The following is a 24,000-nucleotide window of genomic DNA, read 5'->3' as shown; positions in this document are numbered from 1 at the left end:
ATTCATAAGAGAAAAACAAGCATAAATATTGGCAAAAGGAAAGAACCATGCAGAAGCACAAAGGCAACTGAGGCACTTATTTTAAAAAAAAAAAAATTACATGCCACCCAAATCAGGCATGGTTACGTGGAAGACAGTGACCAACTCCTTTTGTCACTTTCCAGTTCCCCACTCTGTGCTGGTAAAACGAGAAAGAGTCAGCAAGGAAACAAAGGTGATCATATGAAAGACTAACCAGCTATAGGTTACTAAGAAACCTCACAAAGCCAATCACTTAATTCAGCCATGCAAGCTACCACATACATGCCCAGGGTATGAGAGAGATAGGAAAACATGCCTTTAAAAAAATGAAATTTTGCCTTTCATTCTAGTACTTCTAGGTTAGATTTTCCAGGAACATGTGTTGAGAACATCTAGCCATTAACAAGGATCAAAGAGGATGAGCAAAGCAACAGAAGGTTAAGTGATAACAATTTGACAGAGTCAGAAGTTAACTACAGGTGTCTTAACTGTATTTGCAAGGGTGAACTACATACAATCATCACCAGCTCTAAGAGTTGAGGTTTGTTTTTTTCTGTTTCTTTTTTTCCTCCAATTGTCTCAAAATTAACATGATATTGAACTCAAATTGAACATGATGTTGTATTGACCCCATTAAAAAATTTAGAAATTTGTCCACATTTCCAAAAAATTTCTTATTTTCATCTCATCTTCTCAAAATTAACAAATTGAACATGATATCCTAGTGATCCAATTAAAAAAAAAATCTCGAAGCTTTTTACTTCCAAAGCCTTTAGGAAAATGTCCTTCTTGATTAAAAAAAAAAATTTATATTTGAAAACCTATTGGGGAAAAAAATCAGGCAAGTCTAAGATGAACATGGAAAAATAAAAAGGCTTCGCCTTTCTGATCTATGAGTGTATAATTACATGAATTGAGAATTAACCTAACTACATGAAATCCCAACATCTATGAAATATTTTTGTAATTTTTCTCCTAAGTCTTTAGAGGAAAACCATCCTTAATTTCTACAAAAACTAAAAAGCACTATTAAAACAAGCTTTCTTTTAAATTCCTTATTCTATGTTATCTCAGAATATTAAAATAAACTTTTATATTTTCTTTAGATTTATAACCAGTCTGTTCTAATTCCCATTTTGTAATAAAAATTCAAAAAGAACAGAGTTTGAGAATAGCATTTAAAAATTCTTATAAGCAACAGGAAAAAAAAAGTTTAATACTATTATGATTTTTTTCTGTAATATAAAAATAGCTCTTCAGCAGTTTGCTGGTAACTTTTAAAGTGTGGAGTAAAATACACTCTGTGAAATCAAATACCAGATAATTCAGAGTAGAAAAATATAGCCTAGTTTCAATGAAGCGGCAACTGGCTTGGGAACAAGTGATGCCATTCGAGAACTAGAAAAATACTCACCTATAGGGTGTCTTGGATTGGTGGATGTGCAAGGTGTAGTAGAAAACAGAAAAACTGTTATAGAAAAAAAAAAAGACAGTAGGCCAAATTACTGAACCAACCGTTTCAAAATACCTCTGACATGACCAGCACTCTTGCACAAGTAAAATGAACAAATACCAGCATATGTGAACTGTTCATTTTGATTCTTTATTACAACATTATACTCCATTTCCTTCTGACCTCCTTCTTGCCACAGACATCATAAGGACCTTAGATAACTAATTTTTTTTTAACTTTCTTTATTTAAAAAAAAATCACAAACTACTTCCTCTAAATATTAAAGATATTAAAGGCAAAAATCAGGCCATTGAAGTTAGAAGTATCCATCCAAGGAAGCACTCATGATATAACTCTTGCACTTACAAGAGTTCTAATCATCTCAAAAGCTAAACTTTGAAGTCAGCATTTTAGCCATGAAATTAAAATGTTCCATCCATGAAAATCTAGTGTATTTTTAAACTAAGAATTTATAGTCCCACAACAAGCCATTTCCTTTAGAAATTGAAAACTAGAAAAATTTTAAACCCAAATGTGAATGAAGCAGAAAGCTCAAAGCCAGTATCACTTTTACCTGCCTAAAGAGGGCAATATAGAAAAGAGGGAAACAACTTTGTATCATCAAGAAACTTCCAGAACTTGTCTCAATCACTTAATAGTATTATAAATATATTAAAATTATAAAGCACAGGTAAAAGAAAAATGTTGGGAGCTAAAACATCCTCAATATTTATAAAAATTAAAAGGCACTAATAAATAAGTTTAATTCTTTGTGCCATGCTATCAGAAATTATTAAAATAAATAACATCTGTGCATTGCTGGTGGCTTTATTCCATTTTTATCCCTTTACTCTATTTATATTCCCTTCATGTAAGATTTATTGAGAATCTCTTGTGAAAAGAAGGCACTGTCTGGATTCTAAAGATTCAGGATTCAATAAATAAGGTACAAATTTCTTTACATGCACATAAAATCAGCCTGTTATAAAACACACCTGTACTAGTTTCTGAACTATGGTGGTAACACAAATTAGCATTTTATGAAAATTAAATCACTTAAATTCTTTTTCTAATATTTTCATTCCCTAAGGACTTCAAGAATTTCAGTAAATGTGACACACTCCAGGTCAGGATAATTTAACTTGTCTACAACTAAAAAAAAAAAAACAAAAATTTAAGAAGTGTTGCTATGGAAAAAGTCAGATATCCATGTAAGCAAACACAAAAGCATCCAAAATATACACAGACTGCTACAGAGAAATCCAGAAATCTATAAGCACAAACACAAGAGCAACCGAAGTATACACACAGGTAAGTACATTATTAATACTTTCATGCTATTCAACCAAAAAGAATTTCCCCTGTGAAATTCCAGATAACAATTTCTTTCTGGGGAAAGAAATGCATTTAAATTTTCACCAAGAAAAGACCTTATTCACCTTTTGAAATTATTCCCAACACCACACAGTACATAAACTCCAAAGCTTTTCAGACCATATATAAATGCATTAATTGAATGAAACCTCTCTAATAATTAAAAAGATAAAATATAGCACGCTTATCAGTCCCTTTTTTCTAAATCAACAATAGAAATATACAGGAGGCAAAAATTATATTTGAGGATGTCAGAAAAAGAGAATCATAGTTTTGTTTTGTTTTTTAAGAGTGTTAATACCAAAGGTCTTTTACTACCGATATTAACATCTCCTGCCTTGTTGTAGGACTCAGTAATTACTTGTGAACTTAAGGGGGCAACTATAAATCTTCCAGGCTATACCAAGGGTTCTCATTCTCCTTCCAAAGCCTTCAAAGACTGTGAAATGCTCAGTAACATATGTGTGTACACACACACACACACGCGCGCGCATTTTTTTCAGTAATAAATGTTGGACTAATGTCTAGTGACCAGCTAAAGTACTATAGCTCAAAGTGAGAGCTATTGAAAACCTAGAATAGTAATATCTGAGATGCATTTTTACAAAGTACAGATTCCTGGGACTCATTCCAAATTGAGTGAATCACAATCTATGGGTGTGGAGCCAGAAAATCAGAAATTTGTATAAGTACACTCAGGTGATTCTTATGCACACTAAATCTTAAGAAACAATAAGAAAAACATTGCTTTTTAATATAGTTGACACTAACTCTGCCACTTTTCACTCCAATTGATAATATTAATCAATAGCTGAATCCGTCAGAAGGAGAAAAGAAAGTTCTGTCACGTATATTCTTGTGCATGTATGTTTTAAAGGATAGACATAAAATGAAACATGATCCCCACAGTATAAACAATATCAAGTAGGGTCTCCCACCTTACCACGCATATACATACAGCCCTTTAAAAGTGATTTAAGATTCCCTTTAAGACTGCCTTTCATGTTCATGTTACACTACTAAATACCAAACTTAATTTATATTAAGCATTTTAGAGCCTGAGGAAAAGAGAAAACATGCAAGAATAACTTACCACAGACTAAACCCTTATATTACACATCAATTTAGAGAGATACCTCTGAGTATAGGAGGACTAGCTGCCAAGAAAGGTGAAGCAAAAAGGAAGAACCAAAAAGGAATATAGAACAGAAGAAAAGAGAATCTTTTTCAATCTTTCCAGTGTTTCAGCACCTGACTCATGCACTCTCTTCCCTAGGGCTTTTGTACCCACTTATAACCTGGTTTGCCAACCTTTACCAATTATTTAAAAATTCCTCTTACATTATGTAACAGCTTCTTCTTGCCGAATTTGTTAGCAAAGATAGTGTTATATTTATGAATGTAAAATAATTTTAAATATGCACTTAAGACACATATAATCACAGATTAGCCAAGACATCTGGTCTCTGGCCAGTGTTCAGATAGAGGGTGGGTGTCTGCTATCATGACTGCACTTCATGGCTCGTCCTGGCAGACTGCCTATCCAGGAGGGGTCACTCTAGAGTAAGCTTGACTTCTAACCCAGAAGCTCTTAGGTATAAACTCAGAAGATGAGATGCCTTAGTGTACTAGAGAAAGTGAAATACAACCAAAATGATAGTGAGTTTTCATTGTTTTTCACTACCAAGTGACACCTCTCTCCTTCCCACCAAAACAAAAAAGTAGTAAAAGCCAAGAAGCGTACAAGAGACCAGAGGATGAAGTTAGAATTCAAAGTTGGCCAAGCAGGATTCAGAATGATGCCATGAAAAAAATCAGGAAAAAAAAAAAAAAAAACCCTATAACATCAATATATAGTTCACTACAATGCTTCCTAAGTGTTTCCTTACCTTTACTTAAATAACATTAAACCAGTAATGTTTGTGAATATATATACAAATTAGCCATAAGGAACAACTATAAACAAAAATAAAAAAACCTTTCTCACTTTGAAAATATTTCTCTTGGCCGGGCACAGTGGCTCATGACTAGATTACAACCAGCACTTTGGGAGGCAGAGGCGGGTAGATCACCTGAGGTCAGGAGTTCCAGACCAGCCTGGCCAACATGGTGAAACCCTACCTCTACTAAAAATACAAAAATTAGCTGGGCGTGGTGGTGGGCGCCTATAATCCCACCTACTCGGGAGGCTTAGACAGGAGAATCACTTGAACCCGGGAGGCGGAGGTTGCAATGAGCCGAGATCACGCTATTGTACTCCAGCCTGGACAACAAGAGCAAAACCCTGTCTCAAAAAAAAAAAAAAAAAAAAAGAAAAGAAAATATTTCTCTTTCAAAGTGATTTTTTTCATCTTTAGCTTGCTTGATACAGTCAAATAAAAACTTCAAAAAAGAGAATTTTCTAAACAGTATAGCATAAACTAAAAAGGCAAAGTTCACACATTTCCCAATCTTCCAGATTCCTTCTCCCCAAGCCAAAGCAACCATATTAACAGTTTTTGAGAATACTTGCTTTTTTCACTAATGTCACCTGCATTTTTCAGCCCATGTAAATCTATCTCATTCATGTTAATGGCTAGACAGTACTCCTTTGTATGTCAAGATACACCATAACTAATTTTAGCTGGTCCCACGTGAAGGGATATTCAGTTTGTTTGCCTTTATGTTTCGTGTGGCAATTACACACGACACAGTGACAAATATCCTTGTTCATTTAGCAATGAATACTTGTAGCTAACGTATCTTTAGGAAAAATTCCTAAACATAGAATTCCTGGGTCAAAAGGTATATGTATTTGAAATGTTATTTTCTTTTCTCACACTACACCAATATGGTACTTGAAATTTTAAAAGATGGTGCCAAATTACACTCCAAAAACATCAAATAAATTTACATTTCCACTAAGTCTAAGCAGTCCACATCTCCAAATGGCATTATTAAGCTTTAAAAAAAAAAAAAAAAACAAATCTGATACTTTATTTTCACTTAAGTGAAGCTTAGAATCTTTTCACATTTTTATTGGTTACTTTTTATTTTCCCCCATAAATAGCATGTTTCTATTTTGCCAATTTTTATATTAGATTGCTATTCTTTCTTCTTACTGATTTTAAGGTATTTGCCCATATTTAGAAAACTTGTTCTCAACATATCTGCTACAAATATACTTTTTCCCAGACTATATCTATTAATTTAATCTAAAGAATGCTTTTTGCCATGTGCAATTTAAAATTTTATATAATCAAATTCCTTCATATCTTTATGTTTTCTAGTTTTTGTGCATTGCTTAGAAATTACTTTCACACATAAGATAATAAATATACTGACCTTGTGAATTTTTCCAGTACTTTTATAGTTCCACTGCCCATGTAGAGTTTATTTTGGGCTACAGAAAAAAGTAGGAAATCCCAGTTTTATTTGTTTTGCTTTTTCCCCTACTGGAGGAGCTTGCCAGTTTTCCAAGACCATTTGGTAAATAATCCATTTCTTCCATCTACTGATATGAAATGTCATCGCCATTGTGGTCATCACCATCAAATTCTACTTCTACAAAAGTCTAAGCATGAATAGTCTCTTCTGTTCTATTACTTTGTCTACTCTTGCACAGGCACACTTTCTTTATTACTGTAACTCTATTACACCCTTACAATTTTGGTAGGGCCCCCTAATGACACTTTTTCCTCTAGAATTCTCCTTGCTACTGTCATATTTATTTTCTAGAAGAAACAGAACTCTTTTTTTTTAACTTCTCCCCCTAAGTTTTGAGGAGATTATAATTAGAACTGTACTTAATTTATACATTAATTTAGGAAAAAACCTCACAGCCTTTGAATTTAAAGTCTTACCATTCATTAGCTGTAAGCAGTAGCAGTGGCAGCAATGGTAGTAGTAATAAGCACGATTATAACTAACTTTCATTGAGGACTATACGTCAAGCCTATTTGATAACCTCATGGTGTCATCTCCATTTCACAGACGAGAAAATTAAGGCTCAGAGTGTTAAGCAACTTGCCCAAGTCACAACCACAACTGAGATTTTAATCTGCATAATTTGACTTGAGTCTACATTCTGAACTAAAGAAATTTAGCACAGTAATTACAAACAAAGTGTGCTTCTTCCTCTAAAGCTCCACATATTAACACAACATTATCATTAGTATGAAGTCACCATAAGTATTCTAGCCAGGCATGGCTCTCTCTATGCAGATGACACTGTGAAGTATTCACTGAGATATGCCCATCCCAAATCCCCAGACTTTCTTGTTCCTATACAGTGGTTCACTCCCAATGCAGAGATCTGGAGCAATGATCAGATCATGGGAGCTGAGAGTAAGAGGTGATGAGAATATTGACATTTAATTGATATCTAAAGCAGAAAAAACATCTAAGCTTTGCTATTTACTAATATAAAGATTAATAGTAGTATGTACACACACATGCACACACATACACACACTAGAAAGAAGTACATTCACATATGGAGTTGAACGCTCAACAGATTTTTAACTGCCCAATCAAATACATTTGAAATTTATCTATGTAGAACATTCCAAACCTCTTGCCTCAAAAGAGTTGATCAGAAGACTGAAGATAACAAACAAAATTCTTGGCTTTTGGTTTACAACATAAGCTCCTGAGATCTCAAGGTAGAGATTTTAGTTTCAGACAACCAAATTTTGAAGTCTACAAGCTTGGTTTGAGACCCAAATGCCAAATCTCTAAAGATACTTCTTTGGGAGGCCAAGGCGGGCAGATCACGAAGTCAGGAGATCAAGACCATCCTGGCTAACATGGTGACACACCGTCTCTACTAAAAATACAAAAAATTAGCTGGGCATGGTGGCACGCACCTGTAGTCCCAGCTACTTGGGAGGCTGAGGCAGGAGAATCACTTGAACCCAGGAGGCGGAGGTTGCAGTGAGCTGAGATTGCGCCACTGCACTCCAGCCTGGGCAACAGAGCGTGACTCCATCTTAAAATATATATATATATATATATAATAAAATATAAAATATATATTTTATATATAAAATATATATTTTATATATAAAATATATATATAATGAAATATATAAATATAAATATATAAATATATTTATATATAAATTTAGCACAGTAATTTATATATATTATTTATTTATTATATATAAGTAATTTATTTATATATAAGTAATTACTATAAATTAAATTATTATATAAAATTATACATATAATTATTATATATAAGTAATTACTTATATATTATTTATATGTAATTACTTATATATTATTTATATATAAGTAATTACATATAAATAATATATAAGTAATTACTTATATATTATTTATATATAAGTAATATATATTTATATATAAGTAATATATATTTATATATATTTATATTTATATAAAAAATATATATATATAAAGTAAATATATATATTTACTTTAGGGATATGGGAAGAATACATGAGACTAGCCCAGCTCTGGCCTCCTTAATAAAGATGGCTTCTTCCCCCAGCCAAGAAGATTGATGATACTATGAAAGGCAGAGAGCATTCCTGGTGGGAGACTTCTCTGGCCTTTGGGTCTGGAAACAAACAAATAAGGTATGTCTTTCATATATTCAACTGTCCCCCTCAGCAACTTTTAGTTTTCTTCTCATAGTCCCTTCATATTGTTTCTGCTAATTCCTACGTAAACTTAGTTGCTATTTCAATTGGGACCTCTTCTTCCATTATATTTCTAACTTATTATAGTATTTATAAGAGAAAACTATCATTTTAAAACACTAACTTTGAAAGTGTCCACCTTATGGAATTTCTTTATTGTCTTACATCATTTTTTAGTTGACACTGTAAGTTTTCCATATAATTAATCACATCATAGGCAAATACTTACAAATTCAGTGTATCCTTTCCAATACTTAGATCTCTCAATGTCTAACTGAATTAATCTTGCATGCTTTAGTAATGTTATATTATTCTTTTGATGTGCTACTAGATTTCATTTGTAATAGTTTCTTTATGAACATTGCTGAAATGAGATTGGTCTACAGTTTTATTTTGTATTTCCCTGAAAGATGTGATATTGTTGATTTTGCCTATTTCACAGCTTTCCTCCTATTCCTATGCTTTTGGAACAGTGTGACTAGCATCAAAATGATCTTATCCTTTAAGATTAAAATAATTCACCTGTGAAACCATCTATGTTTAGTGGTTTTAAGATACTTGCTGAATTTCTTCTTCCACAGTGATTGTTTAGATTCTCTCTTCTCTGGGGTCAATTTTGTTGATTTATATTTTTCTACTAAATCATTTGTATTTATTTTAAATGGTACTGAGTAATTCTTTTACTTGCATACAACCTGCAGTAATTTTGTCTCTCTAAAGAGAAAAATATGAGCAAACATATAAATCAACATTATTGGAAAACACACCCAGGATAAGTTAAATGTGTCAAACTGGGAGCAAAATACTGGTAGATAGCATTTAATTCAAGGGTTTTGGAAAGAAACCTTTAAATAGGGCTTTAAAAGTGATGAAGTGCTGGTAGGGTGTTCATATCCAGAGAACTGTGAGTAAAAGAGAAACTAAATCAATACTACTATGAACTGTTTAAAAAATGCATATTTCTTGCTACAATGTAGGAAATGGCTTTCAGTTAGATAATTACAGTATATGTGTTAAGTATTCGGAAAATGTAACTGGGAAAAAAACAACAAAATTGTGTGAAATGTTTTAAGTGTTACTACCCCAGTTATTTAACTCTAAAAGTAGGCTAAGTATCAAAGTACAAAGTGGCATTCCTCTAACTTATTTATTTGAAACATTATTATTCAAACATTTAATGACCACTTACTATCAGCTAGACACCTTGTCAGAGTTACAAAAATGGCTTAGATATGGTCCCTTGGCTCAAAAAATGTATTACCCTCATCCTTAGTTTCAATATGACATAATATATCCATGGTTATATATAACAACCTCAAGAAATATAAACAGCCCCACTAGAACTTTGCTTCACAAACCAGTAAATACAAAATAGTTGAAAATCAAATGTCAAATACACAACTGTCAACACAAATATCTATAATTTTTGAACTGCTATCACTATTCTAATATGAATATTAAATCCTGATTATCTCAAATTGGATATAATTTCCCTTTCTATGATAAGGCTCTAAGAAAAGACAGAAGTCTGAAACTGCTCTGAGACCACAACTTTGAACAGAGGGTCAGAAAAAGGCAAAATAAACTCCCTTTCTACAATGCATAATGACACACGGTATTAAAATTTCAGTAAGGAGGATCATGAGAAAGACAATGAGCTCACTTAAAAAACTGTATGCATCAAAAGGATCCTTTACACTAATACTAGAATGCTAATGAATAATCAACAAAAAGTTAATATTCATATCGTACTCTGAAAAAATCTTATCTGTAACACTACACACTAGAAATACTACCAAATTATAAGCAATAAGAAAGTTGGAAGTGCTCTGATGTGGTACAAACCTACCTGTGCACATGATTCCTCAGGTGTTTTGGCACTAACTGAATAAAGTGCTGGGAGATCTAGTCTATGCACAGAGAATCTTTCTAGAGTGTGCAAAAGTGCTGGAGCAAGGTGAGAAGTTTGACCTGAGCCCCGTTCTCCAGAGAGCAATAAGCGTGGCCTGTAAGAGGTTGGCTGATGATATGGTGACCTGTAATACATGTAAGACATAATTATTTCAAAGTCATACATTCTGAAGACAAATATGAAATATCAGGCAAAATTTTTACATTAAAACAATTTAACTCCAAATTAACAGAACTTTCCTATATTATTTTAGTATAGTGACTTATTTTTTTATTAATTATGGTTTTAAAATGTTGGTATCTCTGACCATATTAATAACCAAGATATAAAAGTATAAAATCCACTTTAAGGGCCGGGCGCAGTGGCTCACGCCTGTAATCCTAGCACTTTGGGAGGCCAAGGTGGGCGGATCACCTGAGGTCAGGAGTTCAAGACCAGCCTGGCCAACATGGTGAAACCCCGTCTCTACTAAAAATACAAAAATTAGCTGGCTGTGGTGGCGGGCATCTGTAATCCCAGCTACTCAGGAGGCTGAGGCAGGAGAATCGCTTGAACCCGGGAGGCGAAGGTTGCAGTGAGCCGAGATCACACCACTGCACTCCAGCCTGGGCAACAAGAGCAAAACTCCATCTCAAAAAACCAACAAACAAACAAACAAACAAACAAATAATAAAATAAATCCACTTTAAAATAAAATAAAATAACCTTGGTATTCCTGCTATCATACCACATATATTAACTTGAAGATGCATTAAACTCCAGTATCATTTAGTTATTAGTTATCCAAGGTTAAATGCTAGGAATCTCACTTTTTGACAAAGAGGTAGATCTGAAGATTATCCCAAATGTAGGACTCAATTAACAGGCAGGGCCTTTAAGAGGTGATTAAGTCATGAGCAGTCAGCCCTCATGAATGGATTAGTTATATTATCAAAGGGCTTGATAATAAAACTAGCTAGTCCCTTCAATCTCTTCTGCCATGTGAGGACATTGTTGTTCCCCTCCAGAGGAAGCAGCGGTCAAGGCATCATCTTAGAGGCAGAAACCAAGCCCCCACCAGACACCAAATCTGCCAGAGCCTTCATCTTAGACTTTCAGCCTCCGTTAACTGTGAGCAATAAATTTATGTTGTTATGTTCTCACTCATAAGTGGGAGTTGAACAATGAGAACACATGGACACAGGGAGGGGAACATCACACACCGGGGCCTGTCCGGGGGTGGGAGGCCAGGGGAGGGATAGCATTAGGAGAAATACCTAATGCAGATGACGGGTTGATAGGTGCTGCAAACCACCATGGCACATGTATACCTACGTAACAAACCTGCACATTCTGCATATGTATCCCAAAACTCAAAGTATAATGAAAATAAATAAATAAATAAATGTAGGTTGTTTATAAATTAATCTGTTTAAGGTATTTTGTTACAGCAGCAGGAACAAACTAAAACAATCACAATTTTTAAAATAACAAATATATATATATATAAACTTCTTCCAACACAAATTTTATTTCTGTAACAACAAAAACTAACTGTTACTACCCTGACAGATGACATCTAAAGCTCCATACCAGAGAAGGAAAATATGTTAAACCAAACTTGACTTGTAATTTCGAGATTCTACAGCACCATTAAAATAACAAATGAAACAAAGTTTACTCTCACTGTGGGTAGTACTAGACATTCTAAGGCAATGCAATAAGAATAAGCAAATTTAAAATGGAACTAATAGAAAGCAAAAAGGGAAAAAATTGATACCTGTAAAGGATATCATTATGTAGTAGCAAATCCAAGAAATCAACCAAAAACTGTCAGAATCTACCAGCAAAGTAACAAGACAGAAGAAACAGAAAAATCAATAGATTTCCTAAACACCATCAATAACCATTGTAAAAAAGGAAAGGAGATCCTATTCACTGCAAAAAAAAAAAAAAAATTAAAAAGGTAAAACAAACATTACCTAATTATAGTCTTAGCAAGAAAAGAGTGAAACTGAGCCTGAACACAAAGACTAAATACATAAAGACGTCAATTCTTCCTAACCCATTTACTTTTTTATTTTATACACATAGGATTTTCAAGTTGAAATCCCAAAAGAATTTTTGGGAGGAGGGGAGTTTCAACCTACTCACAACTTTAACTGAAAGAACAATCAAGTAAGAATATCAAGAAAACTTTTTAAAACATGCTACCAGCCGGGCACAGTGGCTCACGCCTGTAATCCCAGCACTTTGGGAGACTGAGGCTGGCGGATCACAAGGTCAGGAGATGAAGGCCATCCTGGCTAACACAGTGAAACCCCCATCTCTACTAAAAATACAAAAAATTAGCTGGGCGTGGTGGCACGTGCCTGTAGTCCCAGCTACTCAGAAGACAGAGGCAGGAGAATCATTTGAACCTGGGAGGCAGAGGTTGCAGTGAGCCGAGATCTCACCACTGCAACAGAGTGAGACTCAGTCTCAAAAAAAAAAAAATGCTACCAATTTTAATGCATTCAAACATGTTTTAGTAACAAGCACTTCATAGAGATTTCTTGTTCAATTTTCTTAACAATTCTGTGAAACACATAGTTTCATTTTATTAAACAGATAAGAAACCAGGGCTCGTGGAGGTTAACTACAAAGTTGTATAACCAGGTGGAAGAGTTCAAATTGTCATTCAAGCCCATTTGACTGCAAAGCTCAGTTCTGAACCCACTATGTTAAGATGTGTCCTACTTTATACTGAAACATATTATAGAATAACAATTAATAGAATGTAGAATATATCAAAGAAACAGACAAACATAAAAGGCAGCCTAGGAAATGATTAATTGTAATCACTATATGAAAGAATTTCATATATAATGAAATAATTTATATGCATATGTTTATAAAAATTATATGAATTATAAAATTTATAAGTCATATAAATTATTTTGTTATTGTTATTTTATAATATATTATAAAATATGAATTATAATATATAAGTTTATATGAATATAAATTTATAAAATGTATAAGAATTTATATTTTCTTATATGAAACAATTTCATCTAAGAAAAGAATCATAAAAAATAAATGACGGCAGCACAGTGGCTCACACCTGTAATCCCAGCACTTGGGAGACTGCGGTGTGGGGATCATTTGAGCCCAAGTGTTCTGAGACAAGCCTGGGAACATGGCAAAACCCCATCTCTACAAAAAATTTTTAAAAAAAAAAAAATTAGCCAGGTGTGGTGGTGTGCACCTGTAGTCCCAGCCACCAAGAGGCTGAGGTGAGAGGATCACATGTGTCCAGGAGGTCAAGGCTGCAGTGAGCCATGATGGTGCCACTGCATCCCAGGCTGGGTGACAGAATGAGACCTTGTCTCAAAAATAAAATAAAAGGAAGAGAAATGGATAATAAAATAAATGTTTAAAAACGGAGGATTCAGGTCATTTCACAGCATAAACAAAATGAATTCTAACACAAAATTTAAATTAAAAGATTCATTTATTTTTAATTCATAATAATCTAAAAACCTCTGTAACCCAAAAATTATCATCTGAACCAAATAGCAAACAACCAAATGGCATAAAGAATTTGCTACAGAGCAGGGCACGGTCGAACATGCCTGTAATCCCAGCTACTTGGGAGGCTGAGTTGGGAGGCTCACTTGAGCTCAGGAGTTCAAGACTACCCTCGGCAACATAGACATCCTATCTCAGAAACAAAATTATTGAAAAAACATAAAAAGAAAATTTAATAAAAAGAATTTGTCATAAACAGGAATGGTTCTTAATGTATAAAGAGTTTATATGCATAGTTTTCAAAAACCTCCATGGGCAAAGGACGTAAAACAAGACAATTCAAAGAGAAAATAGAAATAGGAAACTTTTTAAAATGTTTATTTAATTATATAACTATAGAATGCCTCCTATGCTGAATGCCTTAGCCCTAAGTATCAAACAATACCAGTGTTATCATAGAGCTCATAACTGAGTGGTATTTAGTAAAAAAGTTAATATACAAATTACCATAGTTCAATGTGATTAATAAGGGGTACTGTTTAAGTACACAGTGCTATGGAAGATACCAATTAGAGACTCATAGAAGGCATTCCTGGAAAAGTGTTACCAAGGCAGAAACCCAAAAGATTGGAGGTACAAGAGATGAATTCCAAGACTGCAAACAGGATGTGCAAAGGACCAACGGTTAAAAAGAACATGGCTCTTGGGGTAACTAATACAGTTCATACAGCCAGTTTTGGTTTTGTTTGTTTGTTATGAAGTCCTGGGGACAAGTTGTGGAGGGTACAGTAAAGGTACTAGGGTGGGGAGAGAAAAAAGAAGGTAAGTTAGACTACGAAGGGCTACAAAGGGTTTTGTAAGCCACGTTAAAAGTCTGGAATGTGACCTGGCGCAGTGGCTCACACCTGTAATCCCAGCACTTTGGGAGGCCAAGGCGGGCAGATCACGAGGTCAAGAGATCGAGAACATCCTGGCCAACATGGTGAAACCCTGACTCTACTAAAAATACAAAAAAAATTAGCCAGGCGTGGTGGCAGGCACCTGTAATCCCAGCAACTTGGGAGGCTGAGGCAGGAGAATCACTTGAACCTGGGGGGTGGAGGTTGCAGTGAGCTGAGATCGCACCATTGCACTCCAGCCTGGGCAAAAAGAATGAAATCCGTCTCCAAAAAAAAAAAAAAAAGTTTGGAACGTGTACTGAAGACAATGGGGAAGCATTAAGATACTTTAGAGGAGAAGATAATCATATACATGTTTAGGGAAGATAACTCTATCTCAGCATTGTCAGTATGGGAAAGGGTTTTGAAAGAAGGCAAATGAGAGGAAAGATAATCAGGCATCTGCTATAGTAACCCAGGCATGACATGTGAATGACAGTTCAACAAGAATAGTGTTAGAGAAAGAAGGAATAGCCTGCGATGAGACTTAGTAAGAAAAATCAGAAAGACTTGGTCATTGACTAGACAAAGCAAGAAATAAAAGGAAAGAAGTTGAGAATGATGTCAAATTCTAGCTGAGACAACTGAATGAATGATGGCTCATAGGAGTCACAGGAAGAGAAGGGGCGTATGATACAGTCCAGCTATGTACGGAAAGATCCATGGTACAACAAAGGGGAGATGGGCCACTGGTCAGGGTCTGAAGCTCAAGAGCAATCTAGGCTTGAGAACAAAATGGTAGTCATTAACACAGAGATTTTAAAAAAATGAGAAAATATAAATGAAAATAATGATGGACATTTTTATCTGTTAGATTAATAAACCAAAAATTAATTGTAATACCCATTATCAATAAGAGGATGGCAAAATTGATATCCTCACAACTAGTGGAAGAAACGCACAACTTTTCTGAAATTATATGTGATAGATCTAAATATGCCAAAATGTATGCCCAAAAGTATTCAGTAACTCACTCCACTCCTAGGGATTCCCCAGCCTCTTACTATCTTCTACATTTTTTCCCCATAGTACTTATCTTCTAACAGTTTATCTATCTAGCAAGCTATTACATTTATTATTTTACTGAATGTCTCCTCTGTTTAAAAATATAAGTTAAATGAGGGCCAGGATCTTACCCTATTTTGTTCACTGACCTACCCTATTTTGTTCACTGACCTACCCCAACTACCCAGGACAATGTCTGGAACATGATGGGCACTTTTACAAAACATTTGAATGAGTGAATGAATATATGAAAGAACAAATGAACAAGTCAACTAAACAAAAAGATATTATATTCATCTATCTGGTTTGTAAAGATTTTAAAAGACAGTGCTCAGAATTGACAATGGTATAAGAAAAATACTACTCTCATACATTAGTATGAGAAATGTAAACTAGTACAAGCCTTCTGGAAAGCAATTTAACAATCTGTGTCAACATGTTAAATGTATACACTCTTTGACACAGCAATTGCAGTTCTTAAAATTTACCTTATGCTTTGAATCAGATAGTGGTGTAAAGATGTATACTTAGAAACAAGTCTATTGTTCATAAAAGAAGAAACTTGAAAACTTCAAATTTTACCAATAAGGGTCTATAAATTATGGAATATCCAACGTGTAAGATAATATGCAGCTATCTTAAAACAGTCATATTAAACATACACTGACATGAAATAATATTCCCAACATAGTGGATGAAAAAGTAAGTTATATTAACAACTTATAGGAGGATATAATCCAGATAATGTATGGGTCTATACATTATACATGCATAGAGAGGACATGGAAGTGTGGTCACCAAAACTTTAACAAATATTACCTGCAGGTGCTGGGGCTTTAATTTTTACTTTCTTCTTTATGCTCTTCTTTATTACTTGAATTTTCTACAGTGTATATCATCTTTCTAATCAGAAAAAACAAAGCTATTTTCATTTGAAAAACCTCAGAAAATTCTGTTTCTAGTCACCCTTATGGTAATATAAAGTAAGAAAGAAAATTTATTTTCCATCATAAAGCTTCTCTACCAGATTGGTAAACCTTAACTATCTTGACTTCTCCTTTATATTAAATGTAAAAAAGAAAAGGTTTCAACATTGTTTCAGGAGACTATTCCCAGAAATTCACCAGCAATACCCAGGCTAGTGTGACTAAAAACCAGCACTAAAGTTATGCTTTATTCTGGCCGAGCACCTTTTCTTCTGCATTGATCTGTAATGCTAACGTATCTTGCTCAAACAGAAAACTAAACCAACCAAACAAAAAAGACTATATGTTGCCCATACTAAAGGCCTTAATTCTAAAGTGTATGCTTCTTGGAGAGTGTGAAATATATGGCTTAACTTACCTAAAGAAGCAATGCAATTCCCTAGCTACTTATTAAGCTCAGAAATAACTTGGAAAAATATGGTCTTAGGAAACAGCACAGAGTCTGGCTCTGCCACCTGCTAGCAACAGGATCATGGGCAATTTATTTAACTTCTGTGTGCTTCACTTTCCTCATCTATAAAATGAAGATACCACAAATGCAATATGATTGTTAAGGGGCCTATATATATTACTGAATATGAAGCACAGATCTTTACATACCAAGCGAGTATCTAATTTGTAAAAAGCACTCAGATGCAAACTCCCATCCCTTCATAATGAAAAGGACAGCAAATATCACTACTTCTCCTGTGAAACCTTCCCAGACTTCCAGCAGAATTAGTTCTGGTTTCATAGCACTTTCGCCATATTGAAATGTTTGTCACCCCCAACCATGAGACCTTCTCCAGAGTAAGAACTATGTTATATCTTATTCATGCTTATGTTTTCAGCATCTCATACAATGCCTGGCATAGGGTAAACAAAGAAAAATTGGACAAATGGGTAGGTGAATAAAGAAATAAGTGAATAATTATTATTAAAACATCTAAAAAATGCTTATTCTAGCATATAGCTGTCTCATTATTTAATCAAAGTCAAATGAATGAACTAGAAAAGCTTATGTAAAGGAAGCTAAAATTAAACCAATTCTTTCAGAAAAGCTAAAACAAAATGAGCCATACCAATATTTCACATTAAATCAGTGGCAGGAAATGTCCTCAATAAAAAGTCAAACTTAACACTGCACATGATACTTTCTAATATCAAAATCTATTTCTGTATTCCTTTATTGACGACAATTATCTTATAAAATTAAACACGTCTTTTGATACTTTCTTAGTTTCTGCTACTACGTAATACAAATCTAAATAACTATAACTGTCAAACACACATAAACACACACACACACACACATTACACACACACACAGAGAGAGAGAGAAGGAGGGAGGGAAGAAGAGAGGGAGAGGGAGAGAGGGAGGGAGGGAAGAAGAGAGGGAGAGGGAGGGAGGGAAGAAGAGAGGGAGAGGGAGGGAGGGAGGGAAGAAGAGAGGGAGAGGGAGGGAGGGAGGGAAGAAGAGAGGGAGGGAGGGAAGAAGAGAGGGAGACGGAGTGAGGGAGGGAAGAAGAGAGGGAGGGGGGAGAGAGAGAGAGAGAAAGAGAGAGAGACAGAGAGACACAGACACACAGGCTAGCCAGGTGAAAAGCAAAAAAAAAAAAAAAAAAAAAAAAAAAAAATTGGCTTTCCCATAACTATCAATAAAACAAATCTGTAAAATGCTGGAATAGCCTATAAAAAAACTTCCCCAAGACCATAAAAGAAAGGATCTGGAGAAGAAGAAAAAAACTTACAAAGAGTTTGCTATTAAAGAACATATGAAGAAAAAAAGAGAAGATGAAAGTAATTTAGGCTCATTTTTAAAAATGAAAAACAAGAAAGGGTTATCAATGCAAATAATCAAATCAACATTTCACCAAAATCTACATGGGAAAACTTCAAGTTGGAGACTTAAATTTGTTCAAAATATTAAAAGTACACACAATCCAGCCTCTTCTAATAGAAGTGCTATTAGATCTACCTGACTGAAGCTTTATGGTCCTTCAACTATGGGGCTAATTATGTAAATGCAAGTAAAGATGCTGTTAGTATTTGAAAACTATTTGGCCTCTTAATTTAAAATTACATTTGCACTAAAAGTGTTCACCTATTATAGTGCACAGCAAAACTTGCTTTAACACAGATAATAAAAGGGTAAATGTAAATTGAAAAATCATAAAATCCAAATTATGCAAGTATAATGTTTCTAGAAAATCAAAAAGTTATTTAATTACTGAACAATTTCTAAATCGAAATCTCTTTAGCAGCCTTAGAGACCTAAATGATCATCTAAAGTTTATTACAAATTAAAGTATTCCAGATCATGGCAAATATTTCATTTCTGCCCATTTTAGTTTAAATAAAAAGCAATAAAGTTGGGGCTCATGAGTTGACTTTCTAAGGGTAAGCTTTCCTCTGCCTCCATGGGGGAAAAAATTTACACCATTACTTTAAAAAAAAGTAAACTTAGCCAGGTGCAGTGGCATACGCCTATAATCCCAGCACTTCGGGAGGCCAAAGCGGGAAGAGCACCTGAGATTCGAGACCAGCCTGGACAACATAGTGAAACCCCATCTCTACTAAAAATACAAAAATTAGCTGGTCGCGGTAGCGCACACCTGTAATCCCAACTACTCAGGAGGCTGAGGTACGAGAATAGCTTAAACTCAGGAGGCAGAGGTTGCAGTGAGCCAAGATCATGCCACTGCACTCTACCCTGGGTGACAGAGTGAGACTCTGTCTCCCAAAAAAAAAAAAAAAAAAAAAAGCAAAGTAGCAGGAAAGATTCTTCTACTTGGAGAAAAAAACACCTAGGTAGTTAACCAACAAACTAACTATTACCACATGAAAAAGAATACGTAGTAAAAGTTTTCCAGAATTGTGTCCAAACAACAGAAAAACAATATCCTCACTGTTATAACCATAAGTAAAAATATACTATAATTCTAATCATAAAGTATCAAAAATCACTCTAAATACAAAGAAAGTTGATATAAATCACTCACATTGTAAAATGAAGGTAGGGTTTATGTATAGCAGCAGATGATGACTGTTTCTTTGGTGATCCTGAGTGACAATTGGTCTCAAAAATTGATAAAGCATTTTCATCTTCACTATCCTCTAAAATTAAAGTTTCTATATCTGTTTAAAAAAATCACAATGGTTATGAGGCTTATAAAGTCATTTAATATTCGTGCCCTACCAAAGCTAAGAAAAATTGGGTTAAAAAATCAAATGACATTAATAAGTTATCTATCAAATAATACAGGCAAACTGACAAACTGCAGCTTTTAAAATAACTTATAAACAAAATTAATATAACACTTTCACCTTTACAGACTATTTACTTAAGTGTTATGAGATATAATTTGGAAGAACTCACTGACTGGCTTAAAAAAAAAAAACAAGTCTGGAAAAGATGTGGCACTCTCATAAAATCCCACCTATTTAACTAAAAATCTCTGAGTTAATTTTGACCAAAACCAGTCCATTTCATATTTGGTTTAATTAGTAGGTTAGCTGAGTCAAGGCCAGTTCTTATAAAAGCAACAAGGAACAAATTGACCCTTATTTTTTAAAGAGGATACACCTTTTCAAAGAAGTCTTAGTGTAGTTAAGATGGAGTCAGAAATTCCGTCAAAGCTAATCTTAAAAATACACTCATTCATACAGCATTATTCTCTCTGTGGGCCTTAGGTTACCACTCAGGGAACTAACTGGAACTAAAATCTCTACTGAGAATGCAACACTTAAAGCCTTACCTGGACTACCACCTGAAGTATGAACAGCTGTTGCTATACTTCAAACATGCCTAATTAAAACTGACCATTCAATAAAAAGCAATTGCTACATGTGTACAGGATATGAGAGAGAATTAAGATTAAGAGAAATCATATCCTTTCAAAATAAAAAATATACAGATGCATTCTAAAATGAGATGCTAAATTATGCTAGCAGATAGAGATCTCAAGTGGCTTTTAAAAGCTAAACATTTAATCGAGACCATCCTGGCTAACATGGTGAAACTCTTGTCTCTACTAAAAAATACAAAAAAATCAGCCAGGCGTGGTGGCAGGCGCCTGTAGTCCCAGCTACTCGGGAGGCTGAGGCAGGAGAATGGTGTGAACCCAGGAGGCGGAGCTTGCAGTGAGCCAAGATTGTGCCACTGCACTCCAGCCTTGGTGACAGAGCCAGACTCCGTCTCAAAACCAAAAAAAAAAAAAAAAAAAAAGCTAAATATTTAGTACAAGTCATAGTTTAATCTGGGAAATAACTGAGTATCTTTTGAGTGATAATTTCATACACAAGGAAATATTTATCTAAGAAAAATATTAAAGGTCAAAACAAGCCAGAATAAATAATATGACTAAATAGCTAAAAACCAATTATTGATAATCAAATAAAATTTGGTTGCTCTTCTCCACTGGTTCATGGCAACTAGTTCTACCAACTGGAACTAAAGCATACTTTATATTTACACACAAAAAAAGCTATAAGAAAACATAGATAATAATGCTATAAAATGGTAATTCACAAATGGAGATAAAAAGCTATGATAATCTCTCCAAAGGAAAGATGAGGTTTTTATGATTTTCTGAAGGTGACGTAAGTTTTTTGGGACGTTTTGGTACATAACATACATATGAAATACATTTCCAGTTATGAAATTCAGAAATAAAAAATACACAAATCATGGCATCGTGCCTGGCTCACAGATATTCAGTAAAATATTCATTCCCCTCTGTCTGCCAAATTTAAGAAATCAGGTATTCCATGTGGTATCTTATGTGAGTCTGTCACTAAACAATTAAAGTTTCTGAAAAATATATTTATGACAGAAGAATTCACTGAACAATATTCATAATTTTTACTATATATATTTTTAATGTTAGTATAATTCTCTGAATAATTTTCTATTTGGTGCAGACTGCATTCCAGACAAGGTGCTAAGAACTGCAGAAATTAAGATAATCAAAAGACATTACTTTCCCTTCAAAGTTTATGAGCTTTATACTCTGATTAGAATGTCAATGTAATTTTTAAATGTTTTTCCTGTAAATGAGTGATGTTTTAAATTTTATTTATTTATTTTTGTTTTTAATTTTTTAAGAGACAGGGTTTCACCATGTTGGCCAGGCTGGTCTTGAACTCCTGACCTCAGGTGATCCACCCGCCTTGGCCTCCCAAAACGCTGGGATTACACAGGCGTGAGCAACCGCACCCAGCCATGAGTGATGTTTTTAAAGATAGTTTTCTGTTTTTATCTCAGGTGCAAAGTACAATCTGAGGCTTGACAAAACTCAAGATCCTCTAAAATGAGGTTCTTATTTACTCCCTTACCAATATCTTACACTCCTATGAGCACTGCACACTGCAGAGTGCCCTACCAATAACAACAAAATGATTAGTTTAATCCAAAGAAGCATTATAGCAACATAGGTAAGAGCAAGGGCTGTCATCAGGCTCCCTGGGTTGAGGCAGTCCCCAGAACTTATTGAATGACCTTATATTAATTAAATTACCAGGCTGGGCGCGATGACTCACATCTCTAATCCCAGCACTTTGGGAGGTCAAGGCGGGTGGATCACCTGAGGTCAGGAGTTGGAGACCAGCCTGACCAATATGGTGAAACCCCATCCCTACTAAACAAACAAACAAATACAAAAATTAGCTGGGCGTGGCGGCACACGCCTGTAATCCCAGCTACTTGGGAGGCTGAGGCAGGAGAACTGCTTGAACCTGGGAGGCAGAGGTTACAGTGAGCCAAGATCAGGCCACTGCATTCCAACCTAGGTGACAGAGTGAGACTCTGTCTCAAAAAAAATAAATTACCAGCCTACATCTCCCATTCCCCTGCTCTATATAATCAGAGTGCTTACCTGCAAGCCTGTTAAGAGGATTAACAGGCCGGGCGGGGTGGCTCACGCCTGTAATCCCAGCACTTTGGGAGGCCAAGGTGGGAGGATCACCTGAGGTCAGAAGTTGGAAACCAGCCTGGCCAACATGGTGAAACCCTATCTCTACTAAAAATACAAAAAAATTAGCCGGGCGTGGTGGCAGGTGCCTGAAATCCCAGCTACTCAGGAGGCTGAGGCAGGAGAATTGCTGTACCCGGGAGGCGGAGGTTGCAGTAAGCCAAGACTGCGCCATTACACTCCAGCCTGGGCAACAAGAGCGAAACTCCATCTCAAAACAAAAACAACAACAAAAAAAGGATTAATAAGTGATGATTTAGGGGCTTTAAAGGTTAACCTATTATTATTATTATTATTATTACAGTCAACTTTCTAAAGATAGTAATAGCCCTACATTAAGATTATCAGAATGTCCCAAAAGTGAACATTCATTCATTTGTCTTAAAAACATTCACCAGGCAACTACCATATGCCAGGCAATATGCCAGGCCTGGAATATATAGTACTGAATAAACAGATATATTACAAAAGTGACACATAAATAATCTTATGAGGAAACTATATTTATTTATTCCTGTATTTGTTTCATCTTAACAATATAAAAAATTAGTTTAGAGTACCTTCTTTTTTGTCACTCTGGCTAATTTCAGCATGAGGAAACACTTTTTGCAAGACTGCTAGGATGTTGTTGAAGCTTCTTTCCAGCAGTGGTCTTATGATGGGGGATAGTGCATGCCCTGAAGACATCACAGCACGCTGGGAAGCAGGCACGATATTCTGCATTGCATGGTAAAAATCTTGGGCACTAAGCACTATTGAGGAAACATCCAGCTGCAGTTTATGACTGCTAGCATAGATCTGGGGATAACGCCTCCGCAGTGCAATCAGGGCGGCTTCAGTGCACAGGGCCTTGATATCGGCTCCACAGTAGCCTAATACACAAAAGGAGAAGGATAGCAAAGATACATTCATTATTCCATGCACCAACTATGTTTTGTAAATATACACATCTTTAGCTAAAGTCATAATCAATACTAAATCAATAACTATGTGCAATTTTACCAGCAAAATGAAAACTAGCCATTTAAAATCACCAAACAAAACTGTTGAATAAAGGGCTGAATACTTACATTAAGATTAAAAATGTTTTGAATATTTTTAATTAACAAAAACATAAGCTAACAATATTAAAACAAAACAAGCTATGTATCTTAAATACGTCCTTGATATGAGCTTTAAAACAAAAGCCATGTATTATGTGATTAACTGATTACAATGTA

General features: G+C 34.7%; 1 protein-coding gene across 4 annotated transcripts in view; it reads right to left on the bottom strand.

Annotated features, from left to right (window-relative positions):
* Positions 1-24,000, bottom strand: part of ATAD2B (ATPase family AAA domain containing 2B) — a 178,019-nt gene that overhangs the window by 51,359 nt on the left and 102,660 nt on the right. For all 4 annotated transcript variants that reach the window (XM_003827018.8, XM_008952375.7, XM_008952374.7 and 1 more), the window contains exons 16-18: positions 23,341-23,652; positions 19,811-19,946; positions 10,346-10,532 (exon numbers count right to left, since the gene is read on the bottom strand). In XM_003827018.8, coding sequence (XP_003827066.1) covers positions 10,346-10,532; positions 19,811-19,946; positions 23,341-23,652 — 635 coding nt within the window. The remainder of the gene's footprint in view (positions 1-10,345; positions 10,533-19,810; positions 19,947-23,340; positions 23,653-24,000) is intronic.

The sequence above is a fragment of the Pan paniscus genome, chromosome 12 (assembly GCF_029289425.2).
Source record: "Pan paniscus chromosome 12, NHGRI_mPanPan1-v2.0_pri, whole genome shotgun sequence".
NCBI classification, from domain to species: Eukaryota; Metazoa; Chordata; class Mammalia; order Primates; family Hominidae; genus Pan; species Pan paniscus.
This window is presented reverse-complemented; position numbering and strand designations above follow the sequence as displayed.